At 47.6% G+C, this 22,002-nt stretch overlaps 1 protein-coding gene and 1 pseudogene across 1 annotated transcript; both read left to right on the top strand.

The window, feature by feature from the left end:
* The first annotated feature begins 2,169 nt into the window (after window positions 1-2,169).
* Window positions 2,170-9,598, top strand: LOC102149751 (sialic acid-binding Ig-like lectin 6). Its single transcript, XM_005596463.4, has 8 exons — window positions 2,170-2,417; window positions 2,495-2,866; window positions 3,029-3,307; window positions 3,520-3,567; window positions 4,070-4,324; window positions 5,455-5,548; window positions 5,892-5,973; window positions 8,354-9,598. Exons 1-8 carry the CDS (start codon window positions 2,375-2,377, stop codon window positions 8,525-8,527), a joined length of 1,347 nt encoding a protein of 448 aa, XP_005596520.1. The 5' UTR covers window positions 2,170-2,374; the 3' UTR covers window positions 8,528-9,598.
* An 11,057-nt stretch (window positions 9,599-20,655) lies between these two features.
* Window positions 20,656-21,613, top strand: LOC100066069 (myeloid cell surface antigen CD33-like; annotated as a pseudogene).
* Window positions 21,614-22,002: the final 389 nt, after the last annotated feature.

Here is a 22,002-nt window from a genome sequence, read left to right as displayed (position 1 = left end):
CCACTCCTCAGACCACGGTGAGGCGGCGTCCCACATCCCACAACTAGAAGGACCTGCAACTAAGATATACAACTGTGTACAGGGCGGGGTTGGGGAGATAAAGCAGGAAAAAAAAATATGCCTCAATGTCTACCAGATAAATGAAGGAATGAAATATTAAGAGGCTGAATGAAGCATTGTTTTTGGAAGTGATGGAAGACATTCAAAGTGTTTAGGCACACAAGGGACCTTGCTGAGATTGGGAAAAGAGTTCTGTGACATCAGAGATGGATCACCGTCAGTGGGAGACCTAGAAGCTACAAAAGGGAGATCAGTAAGGAGAGGGGAATTAGTGGTCAACCCATGGAGGATAATTATGGAGGCTGGAGGATCTGTGGAGAAGATGGGGAGAGATATTCTGTACATATATGTGCAGGGATCACAGGAAATGTGAGGAGGAACAAACACTCAGTCAAAAGTTTTGTCTCACCCTGAACCCAAACAACTCACCCAAGTCTGGCACAGGAGCCAGGGCTCCAGGCTCCAGTCTCAGCCTCTGTCCATAAGCTTTCTCCTTGCAGATGAATTCAAGAGTTCACCCAACGCTTCCCAAGGCCTCCAGGTTGCTCCAGCCCTGGAGTGGAGTGGGTCCAATCCAGAAAGAATTTGGTCCCATGAGACTCTTGGTCTCTCATTCCTCTGCCTCCATGAGAGAGGCTCTGAGGAACCTATCTGGAGAAAAATAGATGGTCAAACTCCACATCTCTCTTGAGGGAGGTGGGGGTTGGTCTTCAGGAAGTGACTGGTGGCATTTCAGGGTGCAGGAAGGAGGAAGGCTCCACCCTGCTGTGGTCCCAGAAGAGCTCAGCTTTCGCTTCCCTTGCAGTGGCCTGAGAGGGGGGCGGTATTCTTATTGAATGGAGAAGTTTAGGGCAGAAACCATACATTTCAACCCAGAAAGAGCCCCCAGCACACTGACCACCCCAGGGTCACCCCCATCTCCCAGCTGGGAGATGCTCATCAGATGGTATCAAGGGAATCTAGATGATCCTCTGCAACCCAGAGATGCTGCTGCCACTGTGGCCACAACTGTGAGGGCAACAGGTCTGAGGCAGAGACTTCCAGGTGGGGCTGCAGTCAGAGACTCTGTGTCCTGCAGTGGTCCCTGAAGGATGGTGCAGGTACAGTCTGTAACATTCAGTCAGTGATGGCGAAGGAAGGTCTACTTGTGCATCTTATCCCATTCTCCAACCCAACTCATGGATTTTCTGGACCGACTTTAGCCCAATTGACACCCACCTCCAGATCCTGGAGGTGGGCAACAGACGCCATAATCCCCCACTGGTCACAGATCCTACCAAAACCTGGAAGAGAGAATCTGGGGCCAACTCAACCTCCTCGGGGACCCAGGGGCCCACAGTGCTCTGAGCATCAGATTTTCCAATGTGGGAAATTGGGAATACTTTAGGATAAAGCAATATTATGTGAAATATTACTCCCAATATATGACACTGTCTCTAAAGATGACAAGTAGCCAAGGGCCCTCAGGAGAGAACCCCAGAGAAAGGAGCACCCCTGCTTCTTATCTCGAGGATGTGGGAGGTGATCAGGACCATGGAACTGATGGAGGGGGAGGCCAATGTGGAGGTTGCCCCCAGGATCAAACTCTGGGGTCTGAGTATTTCTCTCCTCTCCAGCTTGTACCAGATACCCCAAATCCACACTGTTCTCACCTAAAGTGCAATCATCTTGGAATCTAAACAGTGCTATGTCAGTGACTTGTGTAAGAGGATGCTTCTCTCTGCCCTGGGCCCCAAGCCCTGACCCTGTTCCTAACTAACCACCCATATGTTAGGGTCAAGGTCATGACACCAGCCCTACATGATGGGTGACCTTCCTAGGAGGTGATAGGTCTATGGATAGGCCCACTGAAGGAGTTCAGCCCAAAGATAAAAACTTATATCTGATTTTTCAGGCCTGATCATAGGTAAATAAAAAGGCTTTCCCTGGCTGTCCTCACAGGGAAGCCACCCTCCATGTGCTCTTGACTCTCTGGGAGCTGGCCAGCTGGGACCTGCTGCTCCAGTGCATTTGATTGTGCATGAGCCCAGGAGGCAGGACTTGGAGGTCTCTCATCCTTCCTTGCTGCCTTACTTGGGCAAGCTCCTTGCCTCTCTGAGCTTCAGGGTTCATCTGTCACATGCAGAAATGGGCCTGGGTGATCTTAAATGGGCACTCATAGCTGACTCTGTGACTCTGAAGTTTCCTCTTCTGGGCTTGTGGCCCCTACCACAGGCTTCCTGTCTAAGCTTCCTCTGCCCTCTAACATCTGCAACTTTCTCTTCTCTCTCAAAGGGATCCCAGAAGGCAGACTGTCCAAGGACATGAGGACAGAATGTCGCTGCAGTTGCTGCTGCTGTTGCCCATGCTGTGGGGAGGTAAGTGGTCAAGGGGAGAGGGGACCCCAATCTGGGGAGGCCCTGGAGCTCCAAGCTGAGTTTGTCTCTCTCCCCAGTGCCCACGGTTCACGGTCAGATGTACTCGCTGGAACTACCAGAGTCCGTGACAGTGCAGGAGGGCCTGTGTGTCCTCGTGCCCTGCAAATTTTCCTACTCTAGGACTACCTATGGGCCCTTCCACATGTTTTGGTTCCGGAAAGGGATGTCTGGAAACCGTGATCTTCTATTGGCCACAAACAAACCAGAACGGAGCGTCCACGAGAGCACCCAGGGCCGGTTCTTCCTCCTTGGAGTTACCCAGGCCCACAACTGCTCCCTGAGCATCAGAGATGTCAACAGGGGGGACAATGGGACTTACGTCTTTCATATGGAGAAATCCTTCACAAAACACCCGTATCTAACTAAGACACTCTCTCTGCATGTAACAGGTAAGGCAGAGGACCAGGGAAAAGCCCCAGAGTCCGGAAACAGAAAAATGAAGGTTCTGTTCCACCTGAGGGTGTGGTAGGGTGGGGACAGTAGTGAAAAGACCTGAGGCCAGGCTGAAAACACATCAAGGGCTCCCAACCTCCTCTCTCTCTCCTCACCAGCCCTGACCCACAGGCCTGAAATTCTTATCTCGGTGCCCCTGAAGTCCAGCCACCCCAGCAACCTTACCTGCTCTGTGCCCTGGGCCTGTGAGCAGGGCACACTCCCCATCTTCTCCTGGACATCAACTGCCCTCAATTTTCTGGGCCCCAGAACGCTCCTTTCCTCGGTGCTCACCCTCACCCCACAGTCCCAGGACCACGGCACCAGCCTCACCTGTCAAGTGAAGTTCCCTGCAAGTGGTGTGACTGTGGAAAGGACCATCCAGCTCAACATCACCTGTGAGTGCTGGACCAGGATGCTCATGTCCATGACAGGATGGGGCCAATGCAGAGCTTGGCTAGGGCTTGATGGTGGGGTCCTATTAGTCAAACAAGAAGGGGTCCCCATTTACTTGTTTCTATGGCTCCTGGGGAGAAAAGCCCAGTGCCCATCCATCCGTCTCCATCATCCATCTCCATGGATGTTGAGGCTGCTCATCCTTCTGTCCCAGATGCTCCACAGAACATGGCCATCAGCATCTCCCAAGGAAACAGCACAGGTAGGAAAGAATCTCTTCTCTCCAGAGCTGGGATGGATGTAGGGTCTAGCTGGATGCAGAGCTCCAATTGTCTGGGAACTGAGATGTAAATGAGAAGCCAGCTACTGAGGTCCGGGATGGGGAGGGCACAGGAGGAAAGCCCTACAAATCCAAACTCCCTGAAGTTAACCCTATCCTCACCCACAGCTTTCTCCAGCCAAATCTAAAGGAAGCCGTCACATCCCTCTTGCTTCTCCCTCCTCTCTGTTGTTTTATCTCTTCCTTCTTCTGCAGGCCCCTCGCTGGCCCATCAACTGTTCACTATTTCCCTGTCCTGAGCCCTCTGTCCTCCATCAGCCAGACACTCTGAGCAGCTCCAGGGAAATCGTCTGGTCCTTTTCTGAAGGCCTGAGGACTGACTCTACTGGTCCCCTCCTCAGAGTTAGCGTGGAGAGAGATGCCAAGTTCACTCACTCCATCTCTCTATGTCTTTGTCTCTCTCTCTGCATCTCTCTCCCCAAAGCCCTCATGATCCTGCAAAATGCCTCGAATCTTCCCATCCTGGAGGGCCAGGCTGTGCGGCTGCTCTGTGTTGCTGACAGCAACCCCCCTGCAGAGCTGAGCTGGTTCCAGGGGTCCCCAGCCCTGAACGCCACCCCCATCTCCACCAGCGCCGTCCTGGAGCTGCCTCAGACAGGGACTACAGGAGGAGACTTCACCTGCCTGGCTCGGCACCCGCTGGGCTCCCAAACTGTCTCTGTGAGCCTCTCTGTGCTCTGTGAGTGTGGGGACCCTGAGAGAATGAGGGTCCTGGGGAGGGCAAGGGCACTGCTGACCTCCTCCTCCCTCCCCAAAGACCCAACAGCTGCTGGGACCCTCCTGCTCCTGGGAGGACGAGGGTCTGCACTGTGGCTGCTCCTCCCGAGCCCAGCCGGCCCCCTCCCTGCGCTGGCAGCTGGGGGAGGCTCTGCTGGAGGGGAACAGAAGCAATGCCTCCTTCATCATCACCTCCAGCTCCTCTGGGCCCTGGGCCAACAGCTCCCTGAGCCTCAACGAGGGGCTCAGCTCTGGCCTCAGAGTCAGCTGTGAGGCCACGAATGTCCACGGGGCCCAGAGAGCCACTGTCCTGCTGCTGCCAGGTCAGAGGTCTGCAAGGGGGTGGCTCCTGGGGAATGAAGAGCCTGGAACCTTATTTTAGTTTCCTAGGGCTGCGCTAACAAAGTACCTCAGACAGAGGGTTAAAAAATGGAGATTTATCATCTCACAGTTCTGGAGGCCAGAAGCCTGAGATCAAGGGATCAGCAGGGCTGGTTCCGTCTGAGGCTGTGAGAATCTATTCCAGGCCTCTCCCCCAGCTTCTGGTGGTTTGCTGGCAATCTTTGGTGTGTCTTGGCTTGTATAAGCATCACTTCGATCTCAGCCTTCATCATTACTTGGTGTTCTCCCTGTCCGTGTATAAATTCCCCCTTTTTAATGAGGACACGAGCTATATTGGATCAGGGCCCAACCTAATGACCTCATTTAACCATCACCGCTGTAAAGACCAGATCTCCAAATAAGGTCATATTCTGAGGTCTGGGGCAAGGAATAAGCCACGGGTGAGGAGGAGTGGATTTCAACACAGGAACTTTGGGTGGGAAACAGTTTAACCCGTAACAGCTCCAGAGAGATGAAACTTGCAGGAGAGGCAACCTAAGGCCTGGACCAGAGTGGCTAGAGGCATAAGATCCTCAGCGCTGTGGCCAGGAGAAGGGGCTGGTCCAGGCTCAATAGGGCACTGGAATGCAGAGTGACTGAGTGTTGTTTGATGAGTGGGTGCACTAAGAGAACACACACAGAGAGAAGTGGCCAGTTGGAAGGATGCCATATATTGGAGTTGGAGTCTACACAAACTCAAATTATCTGCAGGTAAACCAGAACCCAGTGCCAGGGTGTTCCTGGGAGCGGTCGGGGGAGCTGGCATCATGGCCCTGCTTTCTCTCTGCCTTTTTCTCATCTTCAGGTGAGAGTGGGCTCCAGGGACAGAGGGAGATGCCTAGGGTGGGAACAGCAGAAGGTCTCAGACACAGAAAACCTGAGCTGGAGGAACTGGACTGGTTGCACAGCCAGGAGCTGGGGAAGGGAGGCTGACTTGTGGCATGAATCAGCCTGTAACCAACAGGGCCAAGCATGGGGTCTGTTCCAAGCCCTGGTCCAGCTCTTGGGTTAGGGGGAGCACATGGAGTGGGGCCCTACCTCCGCCTACCTCATTCCGCACTTCCATGATCTTTACAGGGAGTAGGGGATGGTCTGCCTACTCAATGCCCCAAATAACCAGGCTGAAATGCCCGGGGCTCTTCCCTTAGAGTGAAGACCTGCAGGAAGAAGGCAGCCCAGCCAGTGCAGAGCACCATGAACATGAACTCAGTCGAGGGCTCAGGCTCCAGGGTGAGTGAAGGGACATGAGCTCCATTCAACATTATCCCTGGTGGATGCCCCTCGGGAAGGGCCTTTAGGCATTTCCATATTTACGTCCAATACTCCTGGAGTTCCATGTGTGGTCATTTTAAATTATTGACTCAATTGCTCTGATGTTTCTTCTTCTGGTGGGATAAGTATGCAGTCTAGTTGGTTTGTTGGGAGTATTTATGCCTCACCTGTCAGATGATCATATTCCCCTGGAAATATCAGCCTTTTCTTCTGGCCTTGATTACCAACCAGTGAAGAGTACTGGCCCAAACCTAGTATATGTCAGCCCCGCTGGTTACAAGGAGAATTTATCACCCCATTTTGCATTTTTCAAATCTCTGTGCTTATTTAATATCAACACTGTATCTATTGAAGTATACTTCACACGTAATAAAATGCACCCATTTTAAGTATATGGTTAAATGAATTTTGACAAATGGATACACCCTGTAGCCATGTCCCCAGTCCAGACATGGAACATTTCCATCACTCCCCAAAATTCCCTTCTTCCCCTTCCCAGTCAACCCCTGGTTTCCAGGGATCACTGATTTCTATCACGATGGATTAATTTTGTCTGTTCTGGAACTTCATATAAATGGAACCACGCAATATTTATTCTATATATCTGGTTTCTGTCACTTCATTAAAGATATATAAACCCTAAACACGTATACCCCCAGCAGCAGAGCATCATTCATCAAAACAAATGAACAAAAACTGAAAGAGGGTCAAGGAGCCGTAGACATACCCACAGTTACGGTTGATTATTTCAAAACTCCTCTCTCCATTGGTGGTAGAACAAGGAGACAGAAAATCATTTTTTAAATTCAATTTATTTAATTCCCTACATTGTTTCCTCTGGTCCATCTTGGGGAATGGAATCCTCAGGGTGTGCTCAGTCGCCATCAGGAATCATGGGGATGAGAATCATGGGAGTCAGGAATCAGGATATATCTCTTTCATTGCTTTACTTTCAAATTTTCAGTAAACTTTTTTTTAATGACTATCTCTTGAAGTCAGCAGAGCCCAGTGGTTCAAAGCATGTGCTCCACAGCCAGATGGGCTGCATTCTAATCCCCTTTCTGTACTGATGAGCTGTGTGACTCTGGACAAATGATGTTCTCTCTCTGACTTCTGTTTACTTTCTGTGACATGAGAATATGAGGAGGTCCTGTGTCATAGTGTAGCTGTGAGGAGTACTTAAAACAGCACCTGGGACATACTGTGCATAGGACTCATTACTGCTGATCAGAAACATTTTCTCCTCCAGGGAGTGAGTCCCCAGGGAAGTTTGCTGTTGTTTTTTTATTCCCTGTTGCATCTCCAGGGCCTAGAGAAATGCCTGACTCATAACGCACTTCAGATACTAAATAAGTATTCTGGAAGAAATCATTGAATAACTATCTTGCTGGAAAACATTTTCTATTAAAATCTCTGTCTCTGTTTTTTGATGGGTGAGTTTCGTCCATATGCAAATACTGTGGCCGTGATTATTCACAGACACGTTTCTTCCTTTCTCGTGTTTTGTCTATGGTAGATTAGCACAGCTGATGCATCATTGACTTTCATCTTGGCTTTCATCTTGCTCACTCTGGGCAGCCTTCTCCCTCTCTTCTATTTGCTCTTCAACAGTGAAGCCCTTTCCTCCTGATCTGAGAACTGTTTGTCTTTGCCTCTCTGAGCTGCTGTTTGAGGGTTTCTATTTCATGGGTCTGTAGCCTGAGAGTGTGGAGGGCGGGGAGCAGAGAGGGGCAAGGTGTTTGTTGCCATCTTTCCTGCAGGACCTGCTATCTGCTCCATCTTCTAGGACCTGTCTGGAAACTGGGTGTGGCTCCCCTGCCTCTGCTTTATATTTCAAAATATCTCCTATCTCAAGTTGAGAACTTGAAATGTATTTGGTTTCAATTTGTTTAGTAACTGCTTCTCCTAGAAAACCACCAGCTGCATGGTGTCAAGGGCTGGGTCTGCTTTCTTCATTACTGTACACACAGCACCTGGCACACGGCCCCAACAGAGGATGGCACTATAGCGAGAAACAGCTGTGTGTGAGTCCTTGCTCAGTGGGGCATGTACAGAGATGTGTGTCTTCAGGGCAATGCATGTAATCTCTCTGCCTTAGTTTTACTATTTGTAAGACGAATACGATAATAGTATCCTCTTGCAGCATTTTTTCTTTTTAAATATAAGGTGTTAAATATAAACACTTAGCAAGGATGGGCAATCTTAAATATTCCATTTTTGAATAAATGAATGGGTAAATGATCAAAGTTCCATCTGTCCCACTCCCATTCTGGTCCTTGGCTGCCCTCTCCCAGACCCTGTTGCCCAGCTCTCAATCCATTCTCTTCCTTCCATTCAGGCACATCAGCACCAGTACTGGACAGACTCCCCCTCAGACCACCCAGCCACTGCTGGGGCGAGCCCCATCTCAAGAAAGGAACAGGAGCTCAACTATGCGTTCCTCAGATTTCACAAGCCTCAGGAACAAAAAGACAGCAACAACGAGTATGAAGAGGTCCAGCCACACAAGTGAGGAATTATTTTCTCACAGTTCTGGAGGCTGGAAGTCTGAGATCCACAAGTCAGCAGGGCTAGTTCCTTCCGAGGCCTTTCTCCTGGGCTTGCAGACAGCTGTCTCCTCCCTGTGTTCTCACATGGTCTTTCCTCTTCTTACAAAGATTTCCTCTTCTTATAATGATACCAGATGTGTTGGATTAGGGCCCACTGTAACGACCTCATTATCGCTGAATTACTTCTTTAAAGACTCTATCTCCAAATACAGTCATATTCTGATCCACTGGGGGTTAGGTTCAACCTATTAATTTTATGATTTTTCAGTTCATAACACTCAGCCTCTGATTATGTTAAAATTGACGGCCTTCTCATCAATGGTATGAATCCCCTAGTATATGTGGAAGACCACAGGACTTGTGTCCAAGAGAACTGAGTTCAAATCCATCTATGCCACTGATTGACTGAGTCCCTTTAATCTCTCTGTGTTCACTTTACTGTTCTGCAAAGGAGAGTAATCAACCCTCTAATCAGATTATTGTGAGAGAGGCATGGAAACGTACATAACAAACAGGTAACAACAGTCCTGACGTGAAGCTCTTTGTGAACTCTGAACACAGGTATCTGGCATGACTTTGGCTGTTTTAATAGAAAGTTTCTGCTCAGAATTTCTCCTAGGGCTTGGAGAGGCCAGTCCAAGAGGCCATAGAACTTTCTTCCCTAGGATTAGAGATGAGGCAAGGATGGCTGCTCTTACCACTTCTATTCAACAATATATTGTAGGTTCTTCCCAGGGCAATGAGTGCAAGAAATGGAAATAAGAGCCCCCCCTTCATAAAGTAAGAAGTAAAGTAGTCTTTATTCACAGACAATAAAAGAGTTTAGCAAAGTGTTAAGATACTAGTTCAAATGACAAAATTCCTTTTCAGTGCTATGTATTGGCTCAGGGCAATTAGAAAGTCAACAGTTTTTTTAAAGATATAACCTACAGTAACATGGAACGATGAAATAAATTGAGTAAAATATATGCAATTTCTGTATATTGAAAGAATACAAAGTATTGTTTAAAGAAATTAAAGAAGATCTAAATACATGGAGATGTATACTATGTTCATGGATTGGAAGATTCAATATTGTAAGGATGTCAGTTTTCCCAAATTGGTGGATAAATTCAATGCAATCTCAAATTCTCAATGAGAGCTTTTGTAGAAATTGATGAGCTAACTCTAATTTGTGCATAGAAAAGTGAACAACTAGAATGTCCTAACAAATTTTGAAAACTGACGATAAGTCCATTGAAGGAGACTCCTCCTGTTCCTATTCCACTGTCCCAGGATTCCCACCACTTCCTGCACAGCATCAGCTATGCAGGAGAAACACATCCTCTGTATCCAGGAGCAAGTCCCTTCCTCCAACAAATCTCGATGGCTCCCAATGGTGGATGAGTCCCAGCCTGGCAGTCCTCGTTCCACGTGTCCTGAGCACCAAAACACCCAGCAGAGGGGTCTGCATGGGCAAAGCCCCAGAGGGAGGGCAGAGCTTGTCTTGTTTTGGAACCATGAGGGGAAGTGTGGCTGGGCAAGGGAACAGGTGTCCAGAAGTCAGTCATGGAGGCCAATGGGGCCACTGTGGCAAAGGGGACACTTGTTCTCTCTCCTTTCATTCTCCCTACAACCCCATCTCACAGAGAATCCCAGTTATCGTCTTGAGTGCCTTGTCCAGCTCCCCACAGGACAGTAAGGAGAGTGTCCTGGTCTGTCAAATTCACTTTGCTGTCTCATCTCAAAAAAAGAATAGGACTTATCCCTATATGTTTGGAGAAATGAAGAACAGGGTAAATGACTGGAAGACTGCTTCGCCATATTTGCAGGAAACTTAACTGAAACTTAAGGATGAGGAAGCTTGAAATGACAAGACGCCAACAGATATACCATGGAAAAACTAAGCAGAAGAGAGTTGGTGTTACTTTCCTGACATCAAATGAGTGAGTCCTGGAGGCAAAGAGCATGAGGAATGGGCACTTCATAAAAACCAAAGGTTTAGTTCACTCCCCATAACATATAAAATTCTATAGGTCCGACCCATGGCTGAGTGGTTAAAGTTCCACATGCTCCACTTCAGCGGCCCAGAGTGGGCAGGTTCAGACCCCTGGTGTGGACCTACTCCACTCATCAGCCATGCTGTGGAGGCATCCCACATACACAGTAGAGGAAGACTGGTAGAGATGTTAGCTCAGGGTTAATCTTCCTCAAGCAAAAGTAGAGGAGGATTGGCAATGGATGTCAGCTCAGAAAGAATCTTCCACACACACACACACACACACACACACACACACACACATAATTCTAAATATGTATTCCCCAACAATGGAGTCTCAAAATACACAAAACACACATATTCACAGAATTACAGTTTCTGTCACAGGAAACTCCAGGTGCCAAGACACTTACTGTTTCTCTAGCGGACAGTGACTCTCAGGGCAGCTTTGAGGCTGGTGTGTGACCTTGTGAGCAGAGGGGGTTTTCTACCACATGGATGCTGAGGGAGAGAGGACAATTGGCCTCCTCACCCCCACTCCCCAAGCCTCCCCCATCTCCCACATCCCTACATCCCAGCCCTGGACTGTCCTCCACACCATCTATAGCATGTGGCTCTGGGATCTGGCCACAAGGCACCCATTTTCACTTGCAGAAGTGAAAGGTGGGGCATCAACAAGGAGGCAGAGGATTGGGCTCAGGCCCTGTAGGGGATGTGAATTTGGGTGGGGCTCTCATCCTTGCTGGTCCAGGCTCCGCAGGAGTGGACATGGGTTGACTCCAAGGGCTCTCCTGGCCCTGACAGTGTCTGGGGTGAAATTCCTCCTCTGAGGAGGGTCACTGTTCTGCCCTCACCCTCAACTTCCTGTTGGAGCTTCCTCTACATCTTGAATTTTTAGTTTAGGAAAGAGAACCCTGAGAAACAGACTTTCCCAAGGAACCTGGCACTGCCAATCGCAGACACATTGCTGCTGCTGCTGCTGCTGGCCCTGCTCTAGTGGAGGGAGGGGGCTGACGGCCAGAGGAAGCAGCAGGAGGATTACTGGCTACAAGTGCAGGGGTCAGTGATGGTGCAGGAGGGCCTGTGCCTGTTGGTGACCTGCTCATTTACCTACCCCTGGAATCTCTGGGTTATCTTTACCCCAGCTCACAGCTACTGGTTCAGAGAAGGGGACAATACAGACCATGATGCTCCAGTGGCCACAAACAACCCAGATGGTGAACCACAGAATGAGACCCAGGGCCGATTCCACCTCCTCTGGGACTCCTGAACCTACAACTGCTCCCTGGACATAAGAGATGCTAGGAGGAGGGACAACGCTTCATACTTTTCTCGAATGGAGAAAGTACAAAATGGAGTTGCATATCTAACCATGTCTTCATGCATGTGATGGATAAGGAATGGGCTTCAGCAGAGGCCACAGGGGAAGGACACAAGGGTCCCGGGGCAGGGTTGGGATGGGTCTCCCCATCCTGGGAGGGGGTTTGGGGTACAGCATTTCAGCGTTCATAAGGAGAAGCTGGACGAAAATCTGAAGTTTCTCTCAGGTCCAAACCTTGAACCCTCCTGATTTCCATGACTCCCTGTCTCCTCACCAGCTTTGACCCACAAGCACGACAGTCTCATCCCAGGTGCCCTGGAGTCCAGCCACCCAAGGAACCTCTGTGCCCTGGGCCTGTGAATGGGGTACACCTCCCATCTTCTCCTGGATGGAGTCCTCCATCTCCTCCCAGGTCCCCACGATCGTTCACTCCTCAGTGTTCACCCTTATCCCCCAGCCCCAGGACCATGGCACCAGCCTCACCTGTGAGGTGACCTTGCCTAGGGATGGAGCGACCATTATGAGCACCATCCACCTCAATATGTCCTGTGAGTGCTGGGCCAGGACACCTGGGTCCCTGATGGGGTCCTGAGGGCAGTAGGGATGGGGTGGTCAGGGCCTCAGACAGTGGTGTTGGGTTCCAGAATCCAGATTGGAAAGAGGTCAAGAGGACACCCACCTCTACCCTTTGTCTATTTATGAAGCCCCTGGGGACAAGGGCCAATGTCCACTCAGCCCTCACCACTGATGTAGGAACACCATGTCTTTCTGTCCCAGACTCTCCACAGAACTTGACCGTAAGTATCTTCTGAGAAAACTGCACATGTAGGAAGGAGCCCCCTCCTGGGCTGCCGGGGGCCAGACCTCTTCCAGCTCAGGGCAGAGCCTGATCCCTGCCTCACCCTGGACTCAGGCCAGTGACCAGAGATGCCCTTGTGTGTGAATCCCTTGGTCCCTATCATCCTCAGCCACATGGTCACTGTAAGCAGCTGTCCCCATCGCTCCCTCACTCCCCCTAGACTTCTCCATCCCTCTCAGCTCCACAAGGAGAAGAGGGCAACATTCACGGGGCAGAGCCCACCTCTCAGGCTCCCTGATAATGTGTCCCCTGATGATTCCTCCAGCCTAGTCTCCTTATTTTCCTTAACAATTCTTTATCTAAGTACTTTTACACAGGCAATATATTCACACGGACAAAAATTCAAAGAGTCTGCCCTCAGATGCCCAGTCCCCTCCCAGGAAGTGACCAGTGTCCATAGGCTGCTCTGAGCCCTAGTTTGTTCAACTAAAGGGATCATTTGATGTCAGTAGTACAGACTTTCCTCATTCTTCTCCGTGACTGTGCAGTATCCCATGGCCTGGATGGATCTGATTCCGTACACATTTTCTACTAGTGGAAAACCATGGCATTCATTTTATTCTGCTAACTGAAATGCTGCAATGAACAATCTCATATCTACTTTCTCACGTGTGTGTCTACTCCTTTTGGATAAATTCTTAAAAGTTAAAGAGCTGGGTCATGTGTTCTTTCTATTTTTTTTTTGTTGAACTGTAAGCGACGTATAACATACAGTAGTTTCAGGTGTACAATATAACAATGCGATGTTTGTATACATCGTGAAGTAGTCACCATAACGAATCTAAACATCTGTGACCATACACAGTTACAGAATCTTTTTTCCTTTTGATGAGAACTTTTAACATCTACTCTCATGGCAACTTTCAAACACGCAATACATAATTGCTAACTATAGTCACATTACAGCCCCATGACGTATTTATTGTAAACTGGAAGCTAGTATCCCCTACCCCTGGCCACCGGCAACCACCAATCTGTTTTCTGTATCCATGAGCTTGTGTGTGTGTGTGTGTGTTTTTTTAAGAGTCCATGTATAAGTGAGATCATATGCTGCCCATATCCTCACTATTCTGACATGGTCATTCCTGGGGCCTCATCACTTCCTGGGTCTCTGAACCCACCTCACCTCCTGCTTCCATCTCTCTCCTCAACACAGGCCTCCAGACTGTGTGTCCAGAGATCATCATCATCCACGTCCTGCACAGTATGAACAGTTACTTGTCCTCTCCATGGCCAGAGACTGAGCTGCAACCACCACAGGCTGGATTTGAAAGCCTGGCATGGTCTGTCCCCTGCTGGACTCTCCCTCAGATTCCTCCCTCTCCCCGCATCTGACAATGTCTTCACCCTCAGCTGGGCCAAGGTCCCTGTGACTCTGAGACTTTGCATGTGCTGTTCCTTCTCCTGAAATGCCCTCCCCTGCCACCATCCCCCCCATTCCTTCCTCTCCAAGTCCTGCTCATCCCTCAGGATCAGTCTTAAATTTCATGCAGTGTGTGTTTGTGTGACACTTGTATGATTCTGAGCAGAGTGATTTATTTATAGACTCCTGAACAAGTATTACTGAAGGCCTACTATGTACCAACATTTTTATAGGTGCCAGGGATGCATCAGTGAACACAGTATCCAAAATCTCTCATCATGAAGCTGTCATTGTGAAGACTGAAGCATGGAAATAGGAAAAAATAAATAAGAATATTAGAGCATGGTGGATAGTAATATGTGTTCCGAGAAAAATCACACAGAGAAAGGAGCATATAACATCTTGGGGACAATTTTTTACATCTGAGAAAGTGAGGTGTGATGTTGGAGCAAAGACTTAAAGATGGTAAGAAAGTAGGTTCTATGTTTGCCTCAGAGAAAATTATCCAGCAAAAGGGAAAAGAGAAGACAGTGAGTGGAACAGTCTGAGGCAGAAGCACACCTGGTGTGTTGGGGAAACAGGAGGAAGAAGTTTGACAGCAGAGGGAGGCAAAAGGAGGGGAGAAGCTAGGAGGATGGAGCAGACCACGTGCTGGTGCAGAGCGTGTGAGGCCATGCAGGAAATGCGAGAATCTGGAGGCCATGGAGGATGTGATTGAACTTTCCTTTTCCCAGGATCCCCATGGTGCTTTGATCAGAAAAGGCCAGAGTGGGTCCACAGCAGCAGCTCAGAGATTGGGAAGGGACCTCTGAGTTTTCCAGGCAAGAGATTATGGTGACTTGAACCAGGGAGTGGGGTGGAGAGTGAGGGTTTATGTTTAGATGTATCATGAAGATGGAAGTAGCAGGGTTTCATAATAGATGTGAGGAGTGAGAGAGAGAGAGGAGCAAGGTTGATGCCCAAATGTTTCTCCTGAGCAACTGGAAGGATAGAGTTGTGTTCTATGAAGGACGCCAGAGAGTAGAGTTTGGAAGGGGGATATTTATTCTGAGAAGCCACTTGACATCCTACTATAGGTGTCAACGTGAGAACTGGATACGAATGTCCGGAGATCAGGAGTGGGTTTCGGGCTGAAGATATGAGAACGTACAGCCATGTAAGTGATGACAACAGATGAGGCCAAGAGGGGCGGATGCACTTGGAGAAGAGAAGGGCACAAGGAAACACGTTTGTCCTTTGTGATCCCAACATCGTTTTAGTGGAGAGGCAGGAAAGGGGTGCAGACTTGGTTGGAGCGATTTCAGGAGAGAATTGGAGGAGGTGAGATGGGAAGAGAGGGTACAGACAACACTCTGAGGAGTTTGGCTGCAAAGACGAGCAGAGCAACAGGTCCATGAAGGAGGGCTTTTCTTTGCTATTCTCTGTGTTCTCCCTGGAGACACCATCTACCTAATTTCCCACCTGTAGTAGCTTCCTGGAGCCACTGTGACAATTGACCACACACTCAAAGTCTGAAACAAAAAATATTCTCTCGCTGTTCTGGAGACCTAAGTTCGTGGACGGGAGAATTAATATTTTCCCTCTGGCCTTGTAAATTCTCAATTGGATCCCTGTAACACCAGACCTGTGGACAAAAGAAATGCATACAAATATATTTACTGTATGTTAAACATGGCACAGGAGCCTTCCTAAGGAAAGGAAGACCAGAAAAAATAGTTAAATCTGGGCATTTCATTTGATACAAAGTCGAATCATGCAGAGATATGATAGGACAGAGAATGTGAGCTCAGTGCAGTAAACCTGGAGAAACTTAGCAAGGCCTGTTCCTTCCCATTCTTCTCTGTGCCCCTTGATCTTAGGAGATAAGATGCTTCTTTCCTCTGGGTACAGGGAGGGCGCCTCTCAGTGAGGGTTTTATGACCTGCTTCAAGGTCACATCCATTTCTCGAATTCCTCCAACTTGAAATATTCAATCTGCAAAGGTACCACATCTTGCGGTAACATCTTGTGAAGCTCATCAAGCAAAATCGGTTATGCTGGGCAGAAATCAAGTCACTTGTGTGTCACACTCCCTTAGAGGCTCGAGGAGAGAATCCACCTTTTACTTCTCCCAGATGATTGTGCTGCCAGAGTTCCTTGACTCGTGGCCACATCACTCTGTGTCTGTGGTCACATTGGTCATCCTCCTCTGTGTGTAGAACATAGCCCTATGTTTCTCTCTCAGAAAGATACTTGCGACTAGATTTAGGGAACAACACAGATAACCTAGAATCACCTCCACAGGTCAAAATCCTCACCTTAATCACATCTGCAAAGACCCTTCTCCCTTATAAGGGAACATTTTCAGGGTCCAGGGATTAAGACCTGGGTATCTTTGGGTGGTTGCCCTTCTCACATGAACTTTTACCCTTGAATGCCCACATCTGACCTCCAGATCTTCTCCCATTAATCTTTGCTCTGCTCTCCCTTCTCCTGACACGTTAATAGGTCACCTAATGAGTAATACCATGGTAAAAGTGGTAAACACCACTATAAAGAGAGTAAAAGTTACAGACTGGGAGAGTATATCAGCAAATATGTCTGATGAGTGACTTGTATCTAGAATATATCAAGGACTCACAAAAATAAATCAGTAAAAAACAAAAATAAAAGCCTAGTTTCATATATGTATTTTAAAAACCAGCCACTCACCAACAGAAAAACAAATACCTGTATACAAAACTTGGCCAAAATTTTAGTAGACATTTCTCCAAATATACAAATGCCCAACAAACACGTGAAAACATGATCAACATTACTAATATTAGGGAAATATAAATTACGGCCACACAGTGAGGTACCCCTTCACACCCATTAGGGTGGATATTTAAAGGGAAAAACCCAAAGGATAAATAAGAAATGTTTGTGAGGATACAGAGAAGTGAAACTCCTGTCCTTTGCTTTTGAGATTGTAAAATGGTGCATTTGCTATGGAAAACAGTATGGCAATTTGTCAAAAAGTTAAAAATAGAATTACCATAATATCTAGTATTTTCACTTGTTGGTGTGTACCCAAAGAATCAAAAGCAGGAACTTGAGTAGATATATGTACACACATGTTCATAACAGCATTATTCACAATAAAAACGATACGGAAACAGCCCAAGGGGCCATCAACAGAGGAAGGGATTAACTAAGTGATGAAAACACATACAATGGAATATTATTCAGCCTTGGAAAAGAAGGAAATTCTCACACATGCCTCAGTGTGGATTGAAGACATTATGCTACGTGAAGTAAGCCAGTCGCAAAAGGACAAATATCACTTAAATGAAGTATCTAGAGTAGGAAAATTCACAGACACACAGAAAATAGAATGGTGGTGGCCAGGGTCCAGGGCAGGGGAAATGAAGTGTTATTCATTTAATGGACGCAATTTCAGTTTAGGAAGATTAAAAGTTCTGGAGACAGATGATGGTGATTGTTGCACAACGATGTGAACCTACTTAATGCCATTGACCTGAACAATTACAAAAAGTTAAAATGGTAGTTTTGTTACGTATTTTTCACCATAATAGTAAAAAGAGCAGCCAAAGATTTAATCATCCACTTCACCAAAGAAGATAAACAGATGGCAAATAAGCACATGAAAACACCTCAACATCACTTGTCATTAGGAAACGATAGACTAAAGCCAGGATGAGATACACACCTATCAGAATAACTAAAAAGATAAACAAAAAGAAAGGAAAGAGAAATTTTGACAATAGCAGATGCTAATGAGGATGCGGAACAGCCAGAACTCACACTCACTGCTGGTGGGAGCACCAAGGGTACAGTCACTTTGGAGAACAGTGGAGAACACTTTGGAGAACATGTAAAGGTAAACCTATGTTTATCATGAGATTGAGCAATTTGATACCTAGGTATTTACCCTGGAGAAACAAGAACGTATGTTTCTACAAAACCTACATGCGAATGTTTATCACAGCTTTATCCATAGTTGCCCCAAATCTGAAAACAACCCAAATGTTCTTCAGCTGGTAAGTGTATACAAAATGGGGCACATTGAAATAATGGAGTACCAGCCAGCAATTAAAAGGAACACATTATTGATGCATACACCAAGTAATCTGGAGAACTGTCAAAAGCATTATGCCAGGTGAATGAAGCCAGACTTTGAAGACTACATTTTGCTGTATCCATTTCTACAACATTCTGTAAACAGCAAAACAAGAGGGATGGAGAACAGATCAACATTTTTTCAGGGGTTATGGGTGGAGAGAGGATTTGGCTCCCCAGGGACAGAAGGAGGGACCGTCTTGGGTAACGACTCTCTTCAGTATCTTGAGTGTGGTGGTGGGTACATAGTGAAATACATCTGTCATGCCTCACAGAATTGTATATGATAAAAAGAGGAACTCACTGTATCTAAACTTAACATAAATTGAAAATCAAAAACCACAGTTAGATAGCACTATACTCCCAATAGAATTATAATTTAAAAAACTGACAATACCAAGTGTTAACAAAGGTGTGAAGCTGCTGGAATTCTAGCACATTAGAGTCAGGAGTAAAGGTTAAAATCATTCTGGACAACAATTTGGCAATTCCTACTAAAGTTAGACATGTGGTTACTCACTGATCTAACAATTCCACTTATTGTCTGTACTCATGGGGATGAAAATATGTCCATAAAAAGCCTTATGCCTTAATATTTATTGCCAAAAACTTGAAAATTTCAAATGTCTGTCCACAGGCGTATTAAAAAAAGATTACAGTAATTGAATACTACTTAGTAATCAGACGTGAACTACAGAAACATGCAACTTGGATCCATTTCAAAAGTAGTTTGCTGAGTGAGAGAATCTAGACAGAATGAGTACGTTTCTAGGAACTTCTCCAATAGACAAAATTAATTCACGAAGATAGAGTGTATATAAGTGTTTGCCTGGGGTGGAGGCGGGGGTGATGAGCTGCGATAGTTGTGGGTTATCCTTTTGGGGTGGTGCAAACGTTCTATCTCCTGATTGTGGAGGTCATAACTGGGCTGCATCCATTTGTCAAAATCCATAGAAATGTAGCTTTCAAGCAGATACATTTTATTTTCTGTGACTTATAATGTTCATTAAAGGAAAACAATGAGAACTCTCAGAACCTTCCAATCCATGAACATGGTATAACTTTCTTGACTGTGAGACCAGTTATATTGAGGTTTCCATTATGTGCCACATTCTTACTTTTTTAATAACCAAGAACAAGTATTATTTTACTTATTGGAGACTCAATTCCTTACATTTCAAATGAGGGTGGAAAATCTCTCTCTGTTAGGAAGGTTGAAGGAACAGTTATTTAGAAACTCTTATATTTGCAAGATTTTACAAATTGATGGTGGCAAATACATTTATGTCATTGGTGTCAAGGATTTCCCAGATGCATATGACACAGAGTGAGAAGCAAAACCACATGAGCTGAACCTAAAATTTTAATTGTAGCTGTATAGTCCACTCATATTTCCTGGAAACATTATGCCTTGTGAGCAGCTTGTAACTGTGAGAAGGAGATGTTTTAGGTGACAGGAAATGCTTATCTGTTTGATGAGGATCTAAAAAAATTTACCCCAGTCCACACATCACTGAACAACACAGTTCTGGGAAAAGAAGTTTCCTCTACTTTGACCCCTAGAACACGTGTTCTCTTTGTTTTACATGAAGATGCTGCATGGTTTTTATTTTGAAGATGTCATTGTAACTCCACGAATCAGCACACAAGAAGTAAAGAAGAAACTCTCAATCTCATATTTTTAGAAAACGCTCAGTATGCTACCAGGACACACAGCAAACTCACCAGTGACTGCAGCTCTAAAGCCCAATAGTACTGAGTGTTTGGGAAGGATGTGACTCCACTGGGTGGGGAGCATCTCATGGGTATAGACTATGTCAGTCGTCTCCCTGCTTCTCTCCAGCCTCCTCAACACAGAGATGCTCACTAAGTGTTTGGGGGAATGAATGGATGAAGGAAGGAAGGAAGGAATGCTTGGCTGTTGCCTTCATGTCACCTAGAATCCCTTTCTTTTCTTCTGCCCCAGACACTCACACAGACCCTAAAGAATCTTACACCTGGCAGGACCCACCACCTGAGCTCTACATGAGGCTTGACCTTCCAGGGTCAAGCAGGAGAGGACTTTCCAGGCAGGAGATGACCAGCTCCTTGGTTTAGACAACAGAGCTCAGAAAAGCACCCCTGATGGGAGGCCCTTAGACACTCACCGTGTCCCACTCCTCAGATGTCCTCAGAGGTCCTGGTCCAGGCTCTGGTGCAGGAAGGAAGCCCAAAGATGGGGAGAGGACATGGAATCTGTTCTTTGTCTGCTCCCTTCTGGGAGGGCTCAGCATCTTTGGACCCTGGAGCGTCTGCCCACTCTGTGCAGAGGGTGGATGAGCTCAGGCCTGCAGTTCCTCTTCTGTGAATGGCACAGGTCACGTGTTTCTCTGCAGCTTCCTGTAGGTCTCCCATCAGTGCCAGCTCCCACTCGCATTCTCCTTCTCATTTCAGACATAGGTCAAAAGCCCAGAAACCTCCATCTCAGAGATGCTGCTGCTGCTGCTTCTGCCCCTGCTGTGGGCAGGTGAGTGGGCTGAGGGGAGAGGCTGTGGCTGACTTTCCTTTCCTGTCAGGGTCCCTGGCTCAGTATGACAGATACCTACTGGAAGTGCAGGAATCTGTGACTGTGGAAGAGGGCATGTGCATCTCTGTGCCCTGCACCTTCTCCTACACCCAGTACTACTGGACTGACTCTGCCCCAGCTCATGGCTACTGGTTCTGGGGAGGAGCTGATACAAACCAGGATGCTCCAGTGGCCACAAACAACCCAGCTCATAAAGTGCAGGAGGAGACCCAGTGCCAATGCCATCTGCTCGGGGACCCCTGAACCAAAAACTGCTGCCTGGATATCAGGGATGGCAAGAGGAGCGACAATGGAAAATACTGTTTTGGGGTGGAGAGAAGTCAAAAATGGGATTACAGAACTAAACAGCTCTGTGTGCACGTGACGAGTAAGGCCTTGGCTCTAGAAGAGGCCACAGGAGAAGGCCACGGGGGCCCCACGGTGCAACTGAGATAAGACCCTGTTCTTAGAAGGGATTGGGGGTAAAGTAGGGCAGAGTTTAGAGGGAGGAGCTGGACCAAAGCCTGAGGCTTCTCTTAGGGCTGCACCTCAGACCTTCCCTCTTGATCCTCATGTCTCCTCATCTCCTCACCAGCCCTGACCAACAGGCCTCACATCCTCAGCCCAGGGACCCTGGAGTCTGGCCACCCCAGGAACCTGACCTGCTCTATGTCCTGGGCCCATAAGTGGGGCATGCCCCCCAGTTTCTCCTGAACATCAGCTGCGTTCACCTCCTTGGGTCCCAGGACCCACCTCTCCTCAGTGCTCACCCTCACCGCATGGCCCCAGGACCATGACACCAGCCTCACCTGTCAGGTGAAGTTCCCTGCAGATGTGGTCCTGGAAAGAACCTTCCAGATGAATCTCACCTGCAAGTGCTAGGCCAGAATGCCCGGGTCCCTAAAGGTGTGGGGGACTGGAGGGCCAGGCTGGGGACACTTGGCTCTTTTGTCTGGGGGCTTGCCTGAGTACAGGACCTAGAAGGACACAAGTCCAATGCTTCCACTATTTCTGTGACTCCTGCGATTTGGGAGGATGTCAGCTTCTCTCACCCCACCCTCCCCAATGAAGGGGGAAATCCTCTCTTCTTGTCCTAGGTGCTCCAGAGAACCCAGAAATTGGTGCCTGCATATGGAGTGGCACAGATAGAAAGGAGCCCCCTCCCATGAAGCATTGACTGGGGTGGGGTCTCTGCCATGTCAGGTCAGCACTGGACTCTCAGAGCTCACATGGTAGGGCTAGGGGGATGGGCTGCACTTAGACATGAGAAG

This window comes from Equus caballus, chromosome 10, assembly GCF_041296265.1.
Source record: "Equus caballus isolate H_3958 breed thoroughbred chromosome 10, TB-T2T, whole genome shotgun sequence".
NCBI classification, from domain to species: domain Eukaryota; kingdom Metazoa; phylum Chordata; class Mammalia; order Perissodactyla; family Equidae; genus Equus; species Equus caballus.
Note: the sequence above shows the minus strand (reverse complement) of the source record. Positions and strands in the feature narration are given on the sequence as shown.

Bases quoted from the DNA above. Each gene is read 5' to 3' on its own strand.
- LOC102149751 (XM_005596463.4), top strand. From the start codon at position 2,375: ATGTCGCTGCAGTTGCTGCTGCTGTTGCCCATGCTGTGGGGAG. The intron at 4,325-5,454 runs GTGAGTGTGGGG...AATTATCTGCAG, and splicing joins TGTGAGCCTCTCTGTGCTCT to GTAAACCAGAACCCAGTGCC. The intron at 5,549-5,891 runs GTGAGAGTGGGC...CTCTTCCCTTAG, and splicing joins TGCCTTTTTCTCATCTTCAG to AGTGAAGACCTGCAGGAAGA.